Source organism: Myodes glareolus, chromosome X (assembly GCF_982192425.1).
Source record: "Myodes glareolus chromosome X, mMyoGla1.1, whole genome shotgun sequence".
Taxonomy (NCBI): Eukaryota; Metazoa; Chordata; class Mammalia; order Rodentia; family Cricetidae; genus Myodes; species Myodes glareolus.
The window spans coordinates 2,821,674-2,834,402 of record NC_142053.1 but is presented as its reverse complement, the minus strand read 5'-3'; the positions used below and the strand labels follow the sequence as shown (position 1 = coordinate 2,834,402).

The 12,729-nt window shown below is 50.0% G+C and overlaps 1 protein-coding gene across 2 annotated transcripts; it reads left to right on the top strand.

Annotated features, from left to right (window-relative positions):
* Positions 1-447: 447 nt before the first annotated feature.
* Positions 448-12,362, top strand: LOC148117199 (X-linked lymphocyte-regulated protein 5C-like). Of its 2 annotated transcripts, none has more exons than XM_087903139.1 (9): positions 448-581; positions 3,620-3,756; positions 4,246-4,321; positions 6,434-6,468; positions 7,591-7,708; positions 8,460-8,559; positions 9,857-9,955; positions 11,905-12,009; positions 12,103-12,362. In XM_087903139.1, exons 2-9 carry the CDS (start codon positions 3,651-3,653, stop codon positions 12,175-12,177), a joined length of 714 nt encoding a protein of 237 aa, XP_087759265.1. In that variant the 5' UTR covers positions 448-581; positions 3,620-3,650; the 3' UTR covers positions 12,178-12,362. The 2 variants fall into 2 exon arrangements, with proteins under 2 accessions (XP_087759265.1, XP_087759266.1); XM_087903140.1 differs by lacking the exon at positions 448-581 and adding an exon at positions 2,948-3,116.
* Positions 12,363-12,729: the final 367 nt, after the last annotated feature.

Genomic DNA, 12,729 nt, shown 5'->3' with positions numbered 1-12,729 from the left:
ATAGTGAGTCCGACCAGGGATGCCGCCCCCTCCCTTGCCAACCTGGAGGACAAAGAGCAAAGAGAGTCTGAGGATTGCGGAGAGCTGCGTCCCTCTAGGTGAGTGAGTAGTTACTGAAACCCAGGTTAGTCTCTGAGATGACATCTGAGCCCAAATTCCCCAGTGGAGGGGAGGAGGCCTGAAAGGGCAGTGTGGAAAGCTCTGGTAGGAAGCAGGGACTGAGAGGAGTGGGCAGGACGATATGTTGAACTCACAAAGGACTAGGGACCTGCCACATGGCCCTTTCTTTAGTCTGGGCACAAGAAACATTCATCCGCGTCCACGTGTCCTGGAAAAACACAAGAATGTGTGTTTAGGGTCCTCCCGAGCCTTAAAGGGAAATTTCCCGTCCACACGTGCATGCGTGCATGCGTGCATGTGGGCGGGCCTAAACAAGGAAAGGCATTGGACAGGAGCACGCATGCGCCCATGCTTTTCCAAGGAGGCCGACGATTTTCCGGAAGTGAGAAAATTTTTCCGGAAGTGACCACCGCCGAGGGGAAGCGTGGTTTCGGGTCACCCTCCTGAGGCCGTTCTTCTAGGTGAGTGACCAGGTGTAAGGGCCCAGGATCTTCCCTGAGGTGGTTGATGCCTGGCTCCTGAATTCCATAGCACATCTCCTCTCCTCATGGCCCAGGTTCCCGAGGAAGGTCTAGGAACGATTTGTGAGGGACGCGGAACTGAGAGGTGCGGACCAGCAACACGGGTGCTTGGGAAAAGCCTTAGGGACCTCCCATGGCCCTTTCCGAGGTCTCTGGGTACTTCAGATGTCCTCCGGGACATATATCCACGGGCAGGCCTATGTGAAAGGGTCTGTGGGTGTTCAGGTCCTCGCAAGCCTTAATTCGCTGTGTTCCTGGGCACGCGGGTGCCACCCCAAGACTCCAGTCACGTATGCGTGATTGCCCCGTGGGCCTAGCTAGGTGTGACCCACCTTCAAGGGTAAGGAGGGTCAGTGGGGATCAGCGTGAATCCTGTGCACGTAGGTTTGTGACGAGGTAGCTGGACCCAGGAGAGCCCGTGATGTCCAGAGCCTCACTTCTGAATGTGACTGGAGGAGGCCTGATTGAGCAGTCTGAGAAAGCTGTGTTGGGACCCCAGACCCGAGGGGAGTGGGCAGGGTAGTTTTGCCTGCTGCTGGAGGGACTAGGGACCTTCCAGGAGGCACCTTTTGTACTTCTTGGACATTTTCCAGATTGGTCCAGGGAGAGAGCTAGACAGGCGGGCACACTGAGAAGAGGAGGTGCTCTGGGCCTTTCCCACCCTCGATAGTGCGGTCCCGTTTCAGCCATGTGTGACTGCAAGCCCTGAGACCCTAGGCATGATTTCTAGGTGAACCTTACCATGGAAATGGAAGAGGGTTGGTTAGACCCTTGCCTACCTGCCTTTCTGCTCTTCCAGAATCCGGGATTCTTAAGTTCAGGGAGTGAGGATGAACTAGGTGTGACCCCCCTCGAGTAGAAGGACAGTCCCAGAGGATGGTGGTGAAGCAGGTCCATCTTGGCGAGTGCCTGGTCACTAGGGCCCGCCACGGTAGCCCTTGAGGTGGTGTCTGGATCCTCCCCTCTGCATCAGACTGCAATCAGGGGCAGAGGGGAGATCTGAGAAAACTCTCAGGACCGCAGGGCCCTGGAGGAGTGGGCAGGACAGCATGTGTTCTGGTGAAGGAAGTCCTGTCCCTTGGAGACCCTGTTACTGCAGTTCCCAGAACAGTCGTGTGCACCTTCAAGTCCAGGTCACCACACAAGTTCCTTACTTGCATGGGTCTCATCCATTAGCTCCTTGGAGCAGGCCCACGCATGCCTGCATGCTTCTCCACCTAATCAGACATCATCCCATTCGGGGACGTGGGATGTCCCTCAGGTGGGACAAGCCTCCTAAGGGAAGAGAACTCTCAGGGAAATGTGGCTGAAGTGTGGTCATGTTATCTGGGTGGGTCCCTGTTCTGAGGAACTGGTGGTTCCAAAATCAGAGTCAGTCTGAATCCATAGTTCTTGATGCTGTATCACCTACCACACATTCCAGGCACTACCCCTCCCCACCCTGACACACACACACACACACACACACACACACACACACACACACGCCATGTATGTGCACCAGCTGGGCCCACATGCTGGGCATTTCTCAAGCATAGGTTTTGTTCTAGCCAGTCGGAAAGCATGCTTGTGGAGGCAGGCAGTGTCTAGGTGTTACCTTCCTCTAAAGAGAAAGAGGTTTCTGAGGGAAGGTCTTCGAGTAGGCTCCTCTTGCTGGCTAACTGCTTATTAAAAGAGAAACTGTGTCAGGTTTTGGGGGAGGTGATCAGGCTTGTGCCTGGTAGATCCAAACTTGGCCTGTGGGGTGATGTCCAGGTGCAAATAGAAGGGCCCCAGGGGCTGCGCTTCATCACAGAGGGCTGTGGATCATCATGGGGCTCCCTACAAATGCCATGGTGAAAAGAGTAACAATCTCCCCAAGGCCAAAATGAAATCTTTCTGCAGACATCTTAGTTATTTAGCAGATGATGGTTCAAACTTCTAGAGTCTGACCCCAGGGGGGTTGTTTTTGACATGTTTAAATACAGTACAATTTGGGGGAAAAAGTTTCTGGTAACAGTGATCTCAATCCCATGTGCAGGATGAAGATTGAGGCCTAACTACATAGAAACTCTCTTGCGAGGTACATGTGACCTTTACCATGAAGAACAGTTCTATAGCTTAGGGACCTAGGGTCTGGTGTGGCTTCAGTCATGCGGATAGCGATGAAGTCACCAGGCTGTAACACACCCTGGTGACACCTCCCCTAAGGATGGGCTCTGTTGACTGAGAAACCAAACTAAAGGTGAAGGTCTAGGGAGGGAGACTGAAACATAATAATCTGGGAGATCCGGATGTGGCCTGGCTCTGCAGACACCACAGATCAACAGGCTGTTAACAGCATCCTCTCCCGGTCTTCTGGTTGGAAAACAGACGTCGGCATCCCTTCTGTTGAAGAGACAAGCCTGGGTGCTTACCGTTCCTAGTTCCCATAGTGCTTGTCTGTGAGCAAAGTGGCCTCCTGCCCTCTTACAGGCTGCCTGTCACTCACTGTGGGTGAGTTTATTGGCGAATATCTGCATTTTCCTCCATTGGGTCTTTCAAGGATGCCGGAGTCCCTGAGTTGCTTCTGAGACATGCAGGCTCAGAGTGGGTAGGGATTTCTGCTGAGTGTTCAGCAGGACGCAAGCATGAAGCAGGGACTTGGCTCCGGCGACCCCATTGGGCGTCAGTGGGCTGGTGTCTGGGTTATGAGACGCCTGTGTTGGGCCCCTTGGTTTGGGGGCCAGCCCAAGCAGTCCTATCCTGGGGGAGGGGCAAGAAATCGGCAGAAAGGGCTGAGATCGAGGGCAACAGGGCTGTGGAGCGCTCTGCATTCAGACAGAAAAATGGGACAGAATGTGATTGGATGTGGCGGGATATCGGTGTCATCCTCCTACCTCCTCTTGCCTGCAGCAAGGACTCATGGCCACAGCCTGGGGGAGTCCTGGTCCCTGTTTCCACTGCCACCACGACATTGTTCTCGGTGTCTTTACTGTCTGTGTGCACCAACATTTCAGGAGCCGTCCCCAGCCCGGCAGAGCCCCAGGCATGTCAAGCAAGGAGCAGAAAGATACAGAGAGAAGTGCCAAGCGCCCTAGGGTTGATCAGAATCTCCCATCAGATGCCTTGCAGAAGCCAGATTCAGTCACCCCCGGTAACAACTGATATGGGGCGTATCGGGCGGGACCTAACCGAGTGGACATTCTGCTACTCCTTGGCTGGTGGAGCACAGGGATGGCCTGGTACTAACCGGGTCTTTTCACGGAAATGCGGGTGCGGGTGTGGGGATTCACGTGCTGAGATCTGATTCCCACGCATGCTCTGGGTTTCTGTTCCCACCTGATGTTCTTCCCCCGTGGCAGAGGTGCAAGGGAGTTGGTCTTGGCCAACAGGCCTCTGAAGAACACGTGGGTCACGGTGAATTTCCTTGCAAGGCTTGTACAAACACAAGTACCTGCTGTCCCTAGACTCAGGTCTGGTTGAATTTCACCTGGGTGGCGCTGGGGTGGGTCATGAGATCCTGGAAGACTACTTTAAAACTGCCCTTGGTGTTGAGCTCAGTGGACCCCAGACCGAAGCTGTCTCCCATGTGGGACGATGAGAACAGCACCCTTCATTCACAGAGGTTTTTCCTTTCTTCTAGATGCAGCAAACAATCCTGCAGTTGATACCAGTGAGATGGGCAGCTGTTCCTCAGGATCAAACGTGCAGGAGGCCAGGTGATGTCTTAAGGGAACTTTGGCCTGACCCAGGAGGTAGTTTCAGTATGGTTTTGTGCAGAAACCTCAGCCCTTTTCAGGGAGATGGATACAAACCGAGAGCTTGGTGTTTAGTGAAATAAGCAAGCACCAGAGACGACAGTCAGCTGTTTTCTCTCATTTGAGGATCCCAGATTATAAATAGGTCCATAAAATGATATCACCCGAACTCAGAAGGGAGACTGGGGAGAGGCAGGCAATGTCCCCAATAGAGGGGAAGGTTTGAGGAGTAGGGGCAGACTCTGGAGGTGGAGTATGGTAACATGGCATGAAGGTTGAAGGGATACTCTCTGGGTAATAGAGGAGGACTAGCAGGAGGGTACTGAGGAAGGAGGAGAGTGAATATGGCTGTAGTTCACGAAAGATGGGTGAGCACACCTTTATGAAGCCCGTCACTGCTGTACAGTGAATGGGCTCCGGTAAACATGTAGTATTCAAACCCCTACGCTGTCACAACATGACACAAAGCCGCTGCTTGCGGAGAGGAGACACTGTGGAGCAGAGCACAGTTGGGCTGGGAAGGCCAGGGATGACGTTTTCATGAGTCATCCAGCACCCAGCCTGAGGTTGCTTTCCTGGGGATATGGGACTTTGAGTCACCCACGCTCCAGTAAGTAACCCTTAACCGTGTGCCCATATGTATCTGCAGTGAAGTCTTTGGTTCACTATGAAAACCTGAAATGACCCGGGAGAGGAAGATCCGACTTGATGGGGCAGCTAGGAAGGCCGTGGGGCTGATGGTGCGGGGCGGGAGGCAGCGGCACTGCGGACGGGCTCTGGGCGCGGTGTGGGCTAGTCGTCAGGGTGCAGCGCGCAGTTTGTGAGAAGTGGAACATGCAGGGTGTGGCCCGCACCGACTGCAGGGGGCGGCGGAAGGGGCGGGATGGGGGCGGGGGGGTGGGGGGGGAGGAAGCCCCAGGTTGGGCGCCAATTTAATCTTCAAGTTAGCTAGATATCAAGAATTATAAATCAATAGTCATATATGTTTATCATACTTACATTTAGGCTAATCAGGTTCTTTAGATACATAGAGATTACATTTAATATAGATAGTATCATCTTCAACCTCTTTGAAGAGCTGCAAAATATGGCCTTTAATTTAACCTAGAGTTTCGTGCCAACGAAACACAATCACTCCTGCCATCACCGCTCTACTCCCAAGAGAACGTTGAGCACCAAAGACACTCCACTTGGAGCTTGTCTTCTTCCTGGCAGAACTGGCCTTTGGACAAAGAAAAAGCCCATACCTCGACCACTGACAAAATTACAGAATATCCATAAATGGATAAAAACAGAATTGTCTTATCTCGCCAAGACAGGGTGAGAGAGTTCTAAAAGGTTTCTTGCCTTTGAAAATGACATGTCAGTTACATCAGGCCTTAGCCAAAATTGGTTGACTCAACATTACAAACGAGGCTTTGGGTGATTGCCCAGGTAATCGGTTGTCTCTTCCATTCGTTGCACATTTCGGAAGTTTCCCGCTTGTACTTCCGGGCTGCTTGAGTAAAATTATTTCCCTTCTCAGATCTTTGATGGAGTTGAAGATTAGATAGTTGTAGTTACCATCTACATTATTTAGACTCCCTGAGATAGAATGCTTAGCAGAACTTTTGTTATATGTTTCTTGCTTAACATTGTTTGTTGCTTGTAATTTTATATTTATTATTTGTTTCTATTGTATATAGTTGTACTTGGTTTTATTCTGTCTTATTTTAGACAAAAGGGGGAGATGATAGGGGAGTTCAGCCAATCACAATTCTGTCCCTGGGGCGTGTTGCCCTAAGGCAAAAATTTACCTATAAACCTGGCGGGTGGGCTTCCCGGCCTCTCTTGGCCCCTGCACTCTTGGATCATTGGGACTCTGGTGTAAGTTTTTTTTATTCTGTTTATTAAAGATATATCTTTTATATTAAGCTAGTCTGGTTAAAGTTTAATTACGGTCGACCACGCCCCATCACCGACTTTGACTCACATGAGCGCTGGTCTCTCAGAAATCGCGGGCCTCGCCTTTCCTTCAAAGCAAAGTTAGGATGTTTGTCCTCAGTTAAGGATTCTCGTGTGCATTTTCCACAGGGAGCCTGTTCAGAAGAGGATACGGGACTTCAAAGGTGTGTTTGAGCAGGTCTTGCTATTCCAGGAGCTTTCTTTCCAACCCTTCAACTCAAGCGTGGTGAGAATGTGGTCACCAGTCAACAGGAGTCTGTTAACAGTTCTGTCGCTCAGGGGATTTTTAATCATCATTATCATTAATTTTTGGAAGAGTAAATTGCCATTGTCCTCTAGGGGGTACCTTTAGCTTAAGTTCTTAACTAGCTGCTCTGAACAGAGGGATGTTGTCGCTGTCACTGAGGCGGTGGGGAGAGTTTCCTGCTTCCTGCATTGCTGAAGAGTGTTACTGGAGATGATGGGCAAGCAGGTTGATCTCTGCTTTTGATCTTACTGCACGAATGGTATGTTGCATTTCAACAGCTGTTTTTCACCTTCTGAAGTAAGTCATTGTTCTGGCTTTCCAAAGTTGCCCTTCTCCAGAAACCCCTGCCAAAGAAGGGCTTGGAGAGCAGCATTTAGGCCATACACCTCTGTGAGCCTGTCAGGGAATGGTGAAGGCAGCCACGCTGTGGCCCGGGAAGAAGAGTGTGATGGCGTACAAACATCAACGTCACGCATGCCACGTGCAACGTCACGCATGCTTGTGGTCTGTCGTCCACGGTAACCAAGTCAGTGTACCACACGCCCCTCAAGCTGAGGCAGCTTTCCTGTTACTTGTATAGGTGACCCTAAAACAGCACTACTAGGGAGACATCATCAATTCTTAGCCGGTGTATAGAGTCAGTTCATGCAAGCAAGGATGTCTGACAGCATTCCTTCTTTGTGGTACAAATGAACTGCCTGGTTTTTGAGGTTTCCAGAAAATGGTTTGTCAGTGGTGGTCACTCATCAAAGCACGATGCCCCCGTGCCTGTATTCCTAGCACAGAGGAGGTGGAGGCAGGGGAATCCGGAACTGGAGGTCGTGCTCGCTTACTTCTCAGGTTTGAGACCGGCCTGGGCTACGCAAGACCCGGTCTAAAATTTAAGAAAATAAAAATAGAACAAAGAACGAAATGAACACCAGATCTGTACGTACTCCTTCCCGTTACCGTGTAGGTGATGGTGATGTGTCAGGGATGAAAGAGCGCCTCTTCCTCTGGATATTTGATTTAAAGTGCTACCATTTCCTTTGTCGACTAGGTGACATTACCCGGTCCTTTCTGGCAAAGAGGAAGCAGTCTGAAAAAGATATACATGCCTCTTTCAGAATCCTGAATGCAAACCTCCACAGTATTTTCAAAGCGCAGCAGAAGTCGAGGTAAAGTTGTGACCCTCTGTAAAGGGAACCTGTCCAGCTTTTGCTCTTCCTTCCAAAGTCAGTCCTGCCTGCCCTTGGGATCTTGCGCTGAGTGGAGTCGCTAATGGGACCTAGGTAGCACTGCATTTTCTCTGTGAGCTAGTCCTGTCCATAGATGGCGGAACTCACCCCCTTCCGCGTTTATGCCGCTCAGATGTGCTAGCTGCAAGACTGGTAAGAGGACAGTTCCTCCCCTCTCAGATGACAATACAGACAATGTCCTGTAAGGAAGGCCAGGCTTCTGTGGTCCTCAAAACAGTACCTTTTAGGATGTGCCAGTGCGCTCTCTTTGGTAAATCGTTGTCCCCATGTGGGGAAAGGGTTCTGTGCACACTTTGTGTATGTGACTCCCAGAAGCTGAAGGGTATGCTGCCTTCAGTACACGGACTTGGGCTTTCAGGATCTCTAGGTTACTCCATGAGAAGAAGGGAAGATGAATCTAATTTTCAGCCGGAAATGCAATCTTGGGAAACGTATGCTTCCGAGCATCCTAGGTGTGCGAGAGGGAAAACACAAAGTGATGACACTGTTAGCAAATTAAGACAAGTTCTTCTGGGATGAGAGTGGTATTTCTGCCTCACAGGAGGCAATTTAATTCTTGTCCCCTTTCTCTTTTGAACCTGGCTCTTGTCTCAAAATGTGAAGTGTGTGTGTCCTTGCCGTACACTCACACAGTGTGACAATGCTCAGTAATTGTGACTGTGTTTCTCAGGCAAGAGCTTCACGCCATGCACTCCCGGATGTTTGAGTCCCTGCATCAGAGGTGGCTGGACGATGTGGAGAGTGCAAGGGAGCAAGAAGAACACCTGGCTGTGAGTGTCGCTCTTAGCTTGGAATAGAGCCACCATGTCTGTTCCCCAAGTGGCAGGGCTTTGATGCAGCATATCGCCATGGAAAGGGACAGGACAGGACAGGATGCGGCATGAGCATCGGGAGACAGGGAGGGTGGTGCTTGTGGCCTGGAGAGACTGGCCTTCCTCTCCAGCTTGCTTCTTTTTCTGTGGAAGAGTGGTGTGGTCATGGGTTAGGAGCCAGCATAGGAGCGAGGCTGAGTAGGCACTGCTTGCAGAGCACAGGAGAAGGTCGGGGCTTGGATGATCAGAGGGAAAGCTATACCATCCATGCAGTGCAGATGCCAAAGGTGCAGGACAGGGTGAGGGTGGGGTCCCAGGTAGACTGCTGACACGCTGACGAGGGAGGCAGAGTGAGAGCAGTCCCTGTGGCTGTGGCAGAGCAGGTGGAGGCTTAGCCTTCAGAGGTAGCTAAGTGTTCATGGACACAGAGTAGTGCTGTCTTTGAGGAGTCTTTCATCCTGATGGAGGACAGAGAGGTACTCCCAAAGATGCTGACTTCCAAAAGTAGGGAAGCAGAGCCTGGAATCTGAGGGAGATGGAGGCAGATTCCAGTCTGGCGCTGAGGAGCATGTTCTCCGGACCCGACTGATTGGGATGCAGCCATAGTCCTGCTACTTGCTCAACAACAACAACAAAAAATTCAGAAAATAAGTCACCTCCCTGCCTCAGTTTCCTAGGAGTGAAAGCAGACCCCTGAAGAACCCCTGCCTTTCTAGACTTTGTGTATTGAGTGGTTTCAGTTTTTGACATGTTGCTGTGGAATGTTTGACCACAGGAGCTGCTGTATGTTTGCTATTGGTCTTCCCTGCCCTTCTTATTAGGTCGATAATATAGTTGATGGGATGTCACAATCTGGGGAATGACTGATTGATGAAGAACTTCTTGGTGGGGGTGGGGGGGTGGGGTGGAGAAGGGATTCCCTGAACTCGGTATCTTTAAAATACTTTGTGAAAACAAAGGAACGTTTTGCACTTAATTTTGGTGAGTGAGGTGGGAATCCACAGATTGGGTGGGTTTTACGTTAATTTGAAACGGAATAATTATTTTATAGGATATTTGCACCAGCTTGACGGACTATCTCACTCTGTGACTCGTCAGGCCGTGTTATGTTGCTTTTGGCACCGAAGGGCATGTCTTCAAAAGAGTTCTTGAAATGTCAGCACACAAAACATCACGGGAAGCAATTCCTGTGAGCAGCAGGGTTGGACGATCAATTGTACTGACGACATTTTGTTGTTATTCTCCTATGTTTCAGCTTATAACATGGAAGCAGATGAAGATTTTACAGAAAGCTGTAGGGGACCATGAAGCCAAGATTGGAAACGCTAAAGATTTATGTGACACATTTTTGAAGGTCTGGTAGATTGCACTTGTCAACAGAACACACCCTTATGCCATGCCACGTGTCTATAAAAGCAGAAGATAGATTGGCCCTTTCTCAGCTTGTGGGAGGAGGAATTAGTTTTGCAGAGCATGATCACACTCTCTTGGGAATATTTTCCCCACACCTAGGAGCAATACTAAGGTTTGCTTGACCTGGGAGGCTGATGACAGTGTTGGAGTGTTGGGGGCAGCGTCCTAGCACAGGAGCTGGTGATGAGAGCTCTGCTTAGAAAGGATCACAGTGCATCACAGTGATGAGCTATGGACCTCTAGTGACATTCCGGTGGAGATTAGAACGTCTGGGGATCCTTCTGGTTTTCTCTGACTGTTTTGATTGGACAGATCAGTGAAATACACAATGGGCCATGGTAGGTTTACTTTCTTTCATAAATTTATAATCTTCCGACATTAGCATTGTTCTTGAGTGTGGTGGTCATGTATTTCAGCATCTCTCCAAGAGATGTGGGAAATGAAAAAGCTGGTAGAGGGTTAATCCTCTTTGACCTGCGATTGTCCCCTTGCTGAAGCTCCAGGTCCTCAATGTCGTCTATATGTCCAGGGATTGAAGCAGCCCTTCAATGGGAATTCTTTTTGATGCTCTCATCAAAATGCTCTGTGAAAGATCTCTCCTCAGATCCGACTCAGATGCTTTTTCTAAAGTGCTTCATGTGTCATAGTAAATTAAATGTTTACAGGATGCTAGCGAGAAACTAGGTCTGTCTTCTCTGAGCAAGCGTGAGTACCCTTGTTGGTATCCTAGTGAATTTTCCTAGCAGCCCCGTGTACTCCAGGAATGTGCCTATAACCCCAGAGTGGTGAGGGTAGAGACAAAAGGGTCCCTGGGGCTTATGGGACCACCAGAACAGCCAAACTGTAAAACCCTGTGTTTAGTGAGAGACCCTGCCTCAAAAATTGATGTGGTGAGGAGTTCTGGAAGGCAAAGGCACTCCCGAGTGCACATGTATGCATTTCCCAGTGACCCTCCTTCTTAGTTCTCTCTATTTCCTGTGTCCTCTGAAGAACACCCCCAACTCCCCCCACACACAAACACACACACAAACACACACACACACACACACACACACACACCCTCTTCACAAAGCTTCACTGACTGCTTGCTTCTGTCTCTCCGTCGTCCCTCCCAGAGTACCAGCTTCCTCTGAAGTGACCCCCATTCCCTGCCCATGCTTTGCTTCTGTTTTGTGCCCAGAAAGCTCCATGTGCCCTGTCTTCCTACTGTTTTTACTGCTTGCAGTCACCATCTGTGTCCTTTTCAGCCACCAGCCCAGCAAGCTCTCCTTCCATACCTGTGTTCAGCTAGTGTGCAGGTCATCAGTTCCTAAGCTGCTCTGGACCCTGGGAATAGACAGAGACTGGACAGGCGTTTTGCGATTTCTGGACAGAGGGCGACACTTCCTTCTCCTCAGTGCCCACCCCTGCAGTGTCCTTTGAGAGAACAGAAGGATTTGAGTCCTGGCTTGAGCTTTCCTTAGACCGAAGGGTCGTGGGATTGCACACTGTGTCTTCTTCTGTGAAAATCACATTCCATGGGCATGGCAAATGGCTCCTTTCTGGGCAACCTTGGGGGTGTCCAGTGTGGGAATCCTTGGGGAGTCTCCAATGTGGGTCCACGCCTCGTCTTCCACGTCTGCTCCTTGTGACCGTTTAACAGATCCTCCATTTTCCCATTTTCGAGATAATTCCGTTTGCTGTTGTTGTCCCACAATGATACCACCTTAAAATGTGGCACTGGAACTTTTCGTGACGTGGAGTAACCCTTTAGATGTGCGTGAAGTAGCCACTTTTCTTACTCTGACTTCCTAACAAGCATCCTTTGGATATGCAACGTCAGTTCTTTTAAAATTACATGAGGTGAGGTGTCAAGCCAAGCTCGAGTAGAGATTTGTTTGTTTGTTTCAGAAAGCCAAGGACTTGCATGAGCATCGCAAAGCTTTCATTGGTGGCGAAGAAAGTGAAGTGAAGAAAGAACTCTCCAAGGCTCAGGACAGAGTTATCATGGAAACGGTAAGTCGTGGGTCTGTAACGCTGTGTGCCTAGGGATGGCTTCCTATGGAGAGAGATGGAATAATGGTCCCCTAATTCTCCGTTTTCCCACAGCAAGTGCAGGATGTGTCCGTTCTTGAAACGTACCTTCAGTCCCTGGTCCTTGACAGCTGTGAAGAAGCCTTCTGAAGCTCACCTGGAGGATGCTCAAGGAGCAATAGCCGTGCGCAGAGGGTGTTAGTAGTAGTCAGTGCAGCTCCTTTCTCTTTACTTTGTCGGTTAGAAATAAGGCTGAGACTCTGTTGACCATGAAGTGAACCCCCAACAGTTCTGTGAGTAGCAACATTTCAGTGTGGATCCTCCTGACCCTGACATTCACCTCAGCAGGGCTAGTTACATTTAGGAAGCAAATGTCATCTGATTTTACAGCAGGCTTCTTTGGTTCTCTGCCACTTCCCCAAAGTGAATGTTACCTTGCTTATTTCAGGGAGAAAAAAATAAAGGTGGGATCCGTCTTTCTGTGCATGCTTTCATTCATTCACGAGGTCACAGAGCCTACTCCATTGCAAAGGGGCCTTTACAGGAAAACCAGCCCAACCTGCTCACCCAGAGTTACAGTAGAGCACAACTCGTATTTTCATGCTCAGATGCGCTACACTGTTGACCCGGTTCCCATGGCAGAGCCAGAGTTTCACATGTTGGGTTAGAGCTTGCAGTGGGGCTGTGGCATTTCCCAAAGAC